This window comes from Silene latifolia, chromosome 5 (assembly GCF_048544455.1).
Source record: "Silene latifolia isolate original U9 population chromosome 5, ASM4854445v1, whole genome shotgun sequence".
Lineage (NCBI taxonomy): Eukaryota > Viridiplantae > Streptophyta > Magnoliopsida > Caryophyllales > Caryophyllaceae > Silene > Silene latifolia.
Window position 1 is genome coordinate 52799040 of NC_133530.1, and position 9995 is coordinate 52809034.

The 9995-nt window shown below is 34.9% G+C and overlaps 1 protein-coding gene across 1 annotated transcript; it reads right to left on the bottom strand.

Moving 5' to 3' along the window:
* Positions 1 to 3755: 3755 nt before the first annotated feature.
* On the bottom strand, positions 3756 to 9240 carry LOC141657405 (putative glutamate dehydrogenase 3). The gene is made up of 10 exons (XM_074464637.1): positions 9090 to 9240; positions 7275 to 7401; positions 6629 to 6742; positions 6093 to 6314; positions 5703 to 5777; positions 5442 to 5558; positions 4936 to 5186; positions 4569 to 4644; positions 4408 to 4494; positions 3756 to 4226 (listed from the first exon to the last, which is right to left on the bottom strand). Exons 2-10 carry the CDS (start codon positions 7380 to 7382, stop codon positions 4041 to 4043), a joined length of 1236 nt encoding a protein of 411 aa, XP_074320738.1. The 5' UTR covers positions 7383 to 7401; positions 9090 to 9240; the 3' UTR covers positions 3756 to 4040.
* Between the last annotated feature and the right edge of the window lie 755 nt (positions 9241 to 9995).

Consider the following 9995-nt stretch of genomic DNA (forward strand, 5'->3'; position numbering starts at 1 on the left):
ACTATATCCACACTATTTAGTCTCCAATGTATCATTATCTGCTGGGTCATGCATCAAATCTAATTGTCCGACCAAAATTCGACGCCTCTATGACAAGCACTAAAATTTCACAATCACGGCGTAATGGTTGAATGTTAAAATTGATCTCAAAAACACTGTCAAGCGTGAACTTATGAACATAAACACCTAAGACCACTCCTAGGCTTGAACCCAATAAACAATCAAATACTCAACAACAAGAGCCGCACAACATTTTTAATCAACTTCATCGACTGTCATTTAATAACAAGGTTAAGGATCCAATTCTTACCCTTGTTATAGAATTTTTTTTCTTAAATAGCGTTGTAAACCAAAATATTTACAAAAATGGGGCTCATTTCAAACTATTTACACGGAATGGGTCCACGTCACCACTTTAATTTTTTTTACAGATGCAATAACTTCTCGCCACTTGAATTAGCGAGTAGTATATTTTTTTTATTTCAACAACTCCTCGCCATTTCAGTTAGCGAGAAGTTACAAGTGTATTTCCAAAAACATTCTGCCTACTACAAGATTCATCCAACACTCTCAACTACAAACAAACACATACATACCAAAGCAATTCAACATTCATACAACGAAGTTCTATTTACGCTTGGTGCGGACTGGCGGATGTGGCGCCAGTAGAGCAGGTCGAAGTGGGGTGGAAGCACGAGCTGCTCATGGGTCGAGCCATGGTGATAATGGTGGTGTGATTTGAGTGGCTCTGAAATTGGGTTTTTGGTCTGGGCTTCGTTTAGGGTACAGGGAGATGCACAAAAAGTTGGGTTCGGAACCGTTGGTGATGGATGGGTAGCGTAGAAATGGTGGTTGGATGATTTGTGAGTGGTGGTGAATAACGAAACAATCAGGGGCTTCTAGTTGCTAGCATGGAGCAAAAATGGTGTTTGATTTGGATTTATGGATTACGGAGAGTGAGAGGCTTGGTTTTAATGGAGGAAGCAGTACTAATAAGTTGTTGGGTCGAATGTAGAATGAGGAAGGTGCTTGTGTTCTGGTTGGGTTGACCTTGGTAGAAGAAGACCTTGGTAACTTCTCGCCAAGTGAAATGGCGAGGAGTTGTTGAAATAAAAAAAAAAGTTTACTACTCGTTAATTGAAACGGCGGGAAGTTAAAAAAAATTAAAGTGCTGATGTGGACCAATTCCGTGTAAATAGTTTGAAATGAGCCCCATTTTTGTAAATATTTTGATTTACAACGCCATTTAAGAAAAAAATTCCTTGTTATAAGTATACTCCGAGTCTCCGAGTATGAATTCACAACATAAAAGTATAAAACCCACGGTAATTGTTAAGCATTTGGTCTAAAGGTGGACAACAATCAGAGATTGTACTTTCAAGTATATAGGAAAAGGCTCTTGATTATGAGCCCAATTTCTCTCCATTTCTTAAAAAGAACTGGAGAGACAAGTACTTATTAATGGTTCGAATCGCATTTTGGTAACATTTTACAGTTCTAAATTTAAGCTAAAAATAAAGGGAACATGAGAATGAAAGGATAATTATTATTTAAATAGATTGTGAGAGGAAATAGAGAGAAAGAAAATGGAGATGATTCATTTCCCTTGATTATAGCACCTGTGACAACCAAATCATTGGAAGAAGTCATCTAATGCACACTCAATTCAATTCAAGTTAAATTTTATAATATATAATATTGTATAATTCTTCCGATTTGATTTAATGATATATGTAATATATTTATATTAATATATAATTCTCTTAAAACTGCATGCTTAAGTAGTAAAAGTAATTTCGTCAGTAAAGAAAAAAATTGTACTAACATTGGATATAGTTATATGATAGTAATCACTCATTTGAATAGTAAAAGTAGCAATATTATCAACGAGATTAGTGAGAGTGGTAGAAACAACGAGAGTAGTTAAATAATCAATATTAATGCGGCAGTAGTGACAGTAACAATAATTACGGCGGGAGTAGTGAAAGTAACAATGATTACGGGCAAGTAGTGAAATGTTATTATTATCGTTTTCATTAATAAGAGTAAAATATTAATAGTGAATTTGTCTCAAAATTTATTTCATCGTTATAAAAAATATATTAATGATAAATTTATGGGTTATACAACTTTAAGTAATTTTATTTAAAGAAAAAAAAATTTAATGATAAGTACAGGTAGCCCGGGCGAAGCCGGACATCAATACTAGTGATGTGTAATAAATTTTTTTTTTTGAGGTATGTCATGTGTAATAATCTAAATATACACAAATGGTCAATGTCAAGCGTCAAAAAGAGACACCTGATTTTTGATCTAACCATATTTAGCAATTATTATAATTTGGACCGTTATGCACATACCTTACTTTCCTAATTTCTTAATATTTTCCTTATTCTTGTATTCTAATTTTTGCACTTACCATATTTAGCAATTATTATGAAGTTTTAATGTTGGTAGGAATAAACTAAGCCGACTAACCGCGTTTACTTGATTACCAAGTTTTACTTACTTCACCCCAAGTGGTCTCTATATAAATTCCTTATTATGTGACAAATCTCACTCAAAATTCAAAAACAAAAAAAGACGTTAAAACTCTCAAAACAAATAAACCCTATACAAAATTGCACAATAATGAACTCAACAACAATGGAGGTGAAAGAAGAACACGCAATTCTACATGGTATTAGGCTCTTCAACTGCCCTTGTAACAACGACAATGACAAGGACGACCTATTTTTGTTGAACGTACTCACGACTGTTCCGCAAGGTCGACCTAAGACGTTACTGGAGTACTTCGATAATCAATGCGACAACTACAAGTACCGTAGTATGAAGAATTTTAGTATAAGGTGGGATAATCATGAGAAATTAATTGAAGAAAAAGTGTTGCATGATCAAATTGCTAATTTAAACTTATTCCAATCTGACACCGACCTTAAGTTGGTCCGTCACATACATAATTACATGCGCAGCCTCTTTCGTCGCAAAACTAGTACTACTCCTTGTACCGATTTCGTCTTGGTATGGGTTATTGATATCCATCGGTACGAGTTCAGTGAGGAATACTTGGGCGATACTGATTCTGATTGTACAAGTACAGATACGTATATTCCGTGCCCAACCGCCGAGGGAGCTGATGTGCACAATCTGTTTATTGATGTAAACTTCAGCCAGGCATATGTGAGGAAGTTAAGGCAGGATTCGTCGTCATTGAATTTGGTGAAGGTTGGCCCTTCAATACAAATACAAGATCTCAAGTTAGAAGTGGTATCGACTCAAGATGGATACAGGCACATAGTAGCAGAAAACGGTGTGGAGGGTTGTTGTTCAATATGTTGGGAAGCCTTTCAAGGAGAATTAGTAGCTCAAGATAGAATATACAACTGGCTTCCGGAAGATCATTCATGGAGTTTGGTGAGGTTGAAGTGTGGACATGTATTTCACCATCGATGCATATTCAACTGGCTGCCCGACCACCCTACTTGTCCTTATTGTCGTTCGAGCACGTTAACATTCATCTAGGATCGTATTCCGTATTGTGTTTGAAACTGTATGTTAAATAGTTAACATGTACCTTGAATTCTTTGTTTTGTTTTGTTTACTCGTCCGATATTCAAAATCATGATATCCTAATGCATAATGTTTTTTTTGTACTATGGCGAGATAACCAAGGACCGTGTATATATACGATTTTAGCATCAGAGAAACATACTCGTAGTTTATACTTGAGATGTGCGTGCGAATAAAGATGGAGATTGTCAGAATATCCAAAATATTGGAATGCTCTTCCTCGTTTATACTGTATATAGTTACAGAAAACCAGGCAATTACACAAATACAAATGATAATTCCAATTGCCCTGGAATCAAATGAAAAGTAAGAGGGTAAATCTACCCTCTTAAATAAATAAGGTAATGAGTAATGAATGACACTTTGATGATTTAGTTTCATGTAAACAATATATTCTCCTGACGTTTATAATGAATTCGTCAAAGAGAAAGAATGTTTTTATTACTAGAATTCAATGCAAGGCTTACGCCTCAGGCTTCCCAACCTCGGAGAAGGGTAGCTCGAGCAACACGATTGACACCAAGCGTGAAGGCTCCCATACGAAGATCACAATCGTGGGTCTTGCACATTTCTTTCACGTCCTTGAGCCCCCTTGTCATGTATTTCTTCAACTCCGAGTTCACTCTCTCTTCATCCCACATGAATCCTTGAATGTTCTGCAATAAACCAACAACAACATCAGAGCCTTAATCCCAAAATGGTTTGGGGTCGGAAGGTGTTTGTGTCAGGAATTTTGGTAAATGATGTACACAATACTGGATTACATTTTTAAGTAGTCCAGTATTGTGCAAACAATATTTTTGGGTCAGAAGGTGTTTGTGTCAGGAATTTTGGTACCTGAACCCACTCAAAGTAACTGACAGTAACTCCTCCAGAGTTTGCATATATGTCAGGAAGGATGATAACACCTTTCTTCTTCAATATCTGCAAGACAAAACCAGTTAGAAACTTTATGCGCATATTCATGAACCAATGATTAATGCATACTAGGGATTAACCTCATCTGCATCTGGATCAGTGGGGTGATTAGCAGCCTCGACGATGAACTTTGCCTTGATTTCATTAGCATTTTCCCTTCAATAGTAACAAATTAACAGAATTATAGATTTTCAATCTTGTTAGCACCAGGAGTTCAAAAGAGAAAGCATTTGGGAATCAAAATCCCAGAAGATCCAAATTGCCTAAATCACATAGAATTTCGAGACACAAGGGAATTAGTCATATCATATAATCAAGACCACATATTTCAGCATTTTACGCTAGAACAGGTGGCTTCAAAAATATATTGCACAAAGCAGCTACTTTAAAACTGTTTTTTATGGAAGATCAACGGAGTATTACTCATTCAAAGAGGTTAGAACTTACTTGCTAATAACACCACCAAGAGCTGCAGGTATTAGTACATCACAATCTTCAACCAGTATTGAATCGGCATCAATGGCATCTGAGTCATGAAAACCTTTAACTCCACGATTTTCACTCACGTGTTCCATTAAGCGGTCAATATCGAGGCCATTCTTGTTTTTAATGGCCCCAGAGATATCGCTTACGGCCACAATCTTCCCACCCAATTCGTGGATGAGACGTGCCGCCCAGGAACCTACATTACCAAACCCCTGTTACAAGTAGCTGGCGTCAGGTGAAACTCATAAGAGCAGAACAAATGGTTTATCTTCTTATTAGTAATATATATCAGTTTGCAGCCAGCCATTGGCGGCTAAAGTACACAGACCTGTGGTACCCAAACATTGTTGAACTAAATTTTTGTGCAACAAGATAAAGTTTGGCCCTTGTAGTCTTGTAGATCTCATCATAAAGATGTTCTTAATAGAGGTGCAAACAAACATGACTATAAAAATTGAAAGTAGTACCTGTATCACAAAGCGCTGTCCGGAAATAGTCTTTCCGTACTCATTTAGCAGCGCTTCAGTAGCAAAGAGCGCTCCTCTTCCTGTTGCTGCATCTCTACCTAGAGAACCACCAAGGTCCTAAGTCCATACACAAGAATTCAGTACACTTTTTTCATGTGTGGATAATCAGCTGTAGGTATATAAACTCGTTCTATTCCAGCAGTAAAGCATACAGCACCAAATGATGGCAGCTGGCAATTAAATTTATAACATCATACTTACAATAGGTTTTCCAGTAACAACTGCTGGTGAATGGCCATGAAACTTTGAGTACTCGTCCAATATCCAGGCCATGGTCTGCAAACAGCAAAGGGGACGAATGATAATTTCATAACCCTAAAATTTACCAATTATTGCCTACATTAAAGCCCCTCCCACCGCATATAAGTTACCCACAGATTGTTGGTATATAATTGTCTAACGAGTTCATTAACTAGATATTCAATGTATAACATGAAGGTTTTTTTTGACAAATTGCTACGACATTTTTAAGTAATTATCGGCTTAAATATGTCTGTCATCATTATAAAAAATTTAAGTTATAATGCTACTACCGTTTGCGGGCCTGTCTCATGCTATATTGCGCACTTGCTCAAGTTACTATCAGTTTACCTGGGCGTTTGTCCCCATGTCTGGGGCCGGAACGTCGGTGTGGATTCCAATTAGGTCATGAATCCTCTGGGTAAAAACTCTTGTTAAGCGTTCGAGTTCAGAAATGCTGAGTTCTGAAGGGTCACAGCCTATGCCACCCTTGGCACCTCCATAAGGGAGGTTTGCTACGGCTGTCTTCCATGTCATTAATTGAGCCAATGCATTGACTTCATCTGGATCAACCTAGAGCACAAATTGATAAAACTTAAATATGGATTCATCAGCATACACATTCCTATTCATATCACTTGTCATAGTATAAGCCATAGCAACTATATTTGTGTATGAGAAATAAAAGGAAAATCCAAAACACTCGTCCAGGATTCCGTACCAACTACAAATGCTAGCTTATGACACCGAGAAGAAAAAATAATGTTTTTTCTATGTCAATTTTGATCCCATCTTAAGAGTAGTGAAATGAAAAACTTTGCACCTATTTGATGATATTTATTAGGAAAGACCAACAGAAATGACTGGCATATTACAAGTTAACCAACCTCGGGGTGGTATCTGATCCCGCCCTTCATAGGGCCTCTAGAATTGTCATGCTGAACTCTAAATCCAACAAAAGTTGCTAAAGTACCATCATCTTTTGGTATAGTACATTCAACCTGCAAAAGTTTATTGAAATATCAGGATGTTAACCACTTAACCATTGAAAAAGATCATTTAACTGAATAACCTGGTGCTTCAGATAATCGTACACCTTATTTAAATGACATTATCAGCTAGTGGAAAATTTAAAGACAAATTACTAGCTCAACAAAACATTAAGACTCAAAAAGGGTTTACTTTTTAAAAGCATAACTACGCCCTAACAATGTATCTAAATTTAACTATCCAAAACTTCTCATTTTCTAAGCAATGACCACTTTCTCCCACAATTACGCAGAGTGTTATCTACAACTTTTTTTGGGAGACTATTTTCTATAACCACTTAGAGGGCCCAATTTTAACTTTTGCAGAAGGCCAAATACCATTAAGATGGCTAGGGCCAGTTCTGGACTACTGGAGAAGTACTAAAGTGTAACAATATTACTTAAACGTTAAGAAGATGTTCTGAGCTCATATCAGATAGGACATACGATAACAAAGGAAGTACGGAAAATACGACAAATGATGAGAAGAAAATGAAATAATCACCTTGATCTCCCTGAATGGAATTAGCAGACTTTTTTGAAGTTTACTATCCAACCCCAAAAGCCGAGATGCAAGCTTAAAATTTCTATTAGTTGCTGCAAGTGCATTCATGGTTTTATTGTCTATAAACCTAAAACCGAGAAAACATGAATTACTAGTCAGTTTCTTCAAAAAGAAAATATAAATAACTAAATATGAAAAGTATTTACTAGGAGAAAAGAAGATGATAAGTCAACAAATACTTAAATTATACCGGATGCAAAACTCGTCGGTGTATTTTTGATTTCAAAGATAACTATCATAATGTAGAATATTCAATATAGACGTCTAAGTCACGCCAACCACGGACGTATTAAACACAAAGCAGATAAACTCAAATCATTTTTATAATTGAAATTATCATGTACTAACAGTTTAATAAAAGAAGTTGCAGATTTACAAATTGGCAGGTCTATGATTTACCGAATCAAACGAAAAGTTCCAGTAATCACGAATTCACGACAAAGAAAAGAGATTTAGCAGTGAGGCTCTAAATTTAACCTCCTAACTAAAAACAAAAGTCAGAAAGCCTTTATTACTCTGCTCAAGGCGTGACCACCACCTACAACAATAATCGATACAGTTTGGTAGCTTCCTACGTTACTCATAAATCTCAACGACAAACAGACACTTAAAAAAAAAAGCGAAAAATACAGCTTAAGCCTTAATTGGCTATACAGCCTATACGTGAGCAAACGGCGAGATTGCAGACACGTTAAGCTACAAAACTTCGAGGCTTATGAAGCATCTCCAGAATCTAGGGGATTATTTGGCATCATACCTTGTTAGTATGTTACTATATAAATATGATATTAATCAGATGGTCAAGCAACGACTTTTTCTATATCCAACTCCGCAATTAACCCCATGATTTAAGCAAACATGTGATCATGATCACATACCGATTACTATGCGTAAAATTAAATTCTTGCCAGATAAATTTAGCTGAGATTCTGAGAATACTTAAATTGACTAAACTTCTTTGTCAAACTACAGTAGCAATACCAGCAACCAGTCAGACGTACAATAATCAAATAATCTTTTTTTTCTTAATTTACTTTTCCATTCCATTTAAGTTAGCCTAAGACTTTAAAGCAACAAACTTTGACATTGCATAAATAAAGAACAAAAAGAAGAAAAACCAAAGGTTTGAGGGGTCCTCAAAACCCTCTCTGACAGCACCTAACTAGTTGAATCTCAAGCACATACATTAGTAAAAACTACAAATAAAAAATGTGATTGATAGCAAATACATCATCGTTACTATCATTTGTTTAGCTTTGATTAAAATACTCGTCATATTAACCTGAATTATAATAATAATAATAATAATAATAATAATAATAATAATAATAATGTAAACAAATGGTTGGGACGGTATATTTCCTGGTCCTGTATATTTTTGTCAGTAACCAAGAAAATGACAGTCATCTTTCTGCAGTTTGGAACAGTGAATTGGGATTTTCACTTGCTGACCTAAGAAAGACAACTAAAAACATGCATATAAAGGAAACAATCCAAAAGAATTGATCAAAGACAATAACTTTTTGCAATTGCATACACCATCAGAAATTCAATGAAGAAATTAATCATACATTAACACTAAATCATGGATTACTCTTGATGAATAAAAAATCACAAAATGGCAAACAAAAACCAATCAATTCAATAATAAGTAACTAACAAAACCCATTTAATGAAATCAAAAACCCATCTCAAAAATCCAAAAAAAAGCAATGAATTAAAAGAAAAGAATTGGTTTTAAGAGATTGTACAAACCTACAAAGGCTTCAAATTTGAAGAAATAATTGATAGAAGTTAGGGAAGATAAATGTATGATAAAATGAGAGAAAGAGCAAAGAATTGTAGAGGAATGAAAAAATGTTGGGAGTTTATATAATGATACAAGGAAGGAAGAATATATGTATAAACATGGAATTTATTCTTTAATGGTGCAAAATTAGAAAATTTTGGGTGTGAAAAATCCAAGAAAGAATCAAATGTTTGGGAGCTGTGATATGAGATAGTTTTATTTTTGGGTCGAATAGACACGTCAATCTAGCACGTAAGGGTTATCTATGGCATCTAAATCAATTGGATTTTTTTTTCTCAATTGATCAACATACTTTAATTTTCAAATCATAAATATTCCTATAAAATTGTCCTATAAGATCGTCCTATAGTAGAACTGACTCAAAGGAGAGAAACCCAAAGAAAACAATTAAATTTATTTATATTTTAATTTTATTTTAACGACTCATAAAAAATGATGAACATATTTAAATATACAATTTATCAATATAAAACTTTAGGTTATCAAAATAAAATAATTTTTTACAAGTTTATTAACTAATTTATTTGGGCTTTTAGTTAGTGGGCTAGTTTTATGGATAAAGTGGTCTTACACAATAATTTGTGTTTTCCAATTTTGAAATTCCTCCATTAATTATAGTCCATGCTAGTCCCGAGTGAAAGCAACCTTCTTTTTTGTTTCTCCCTTCTCTAACAACTCTTTGTAGATTTGTAGGGGGTGAAAAGTAGTTTAGTTGGTCTTGCGTAAAACCGTCTTAATCTTTCACAACTTTTTAATTATCATCTCTATTTTAATTAATTGAAAGTCTTCCTTAAGACGGATTGAGTATATACCACTTATACATATAAGAATGCATAGGGAAAAGCAATGTC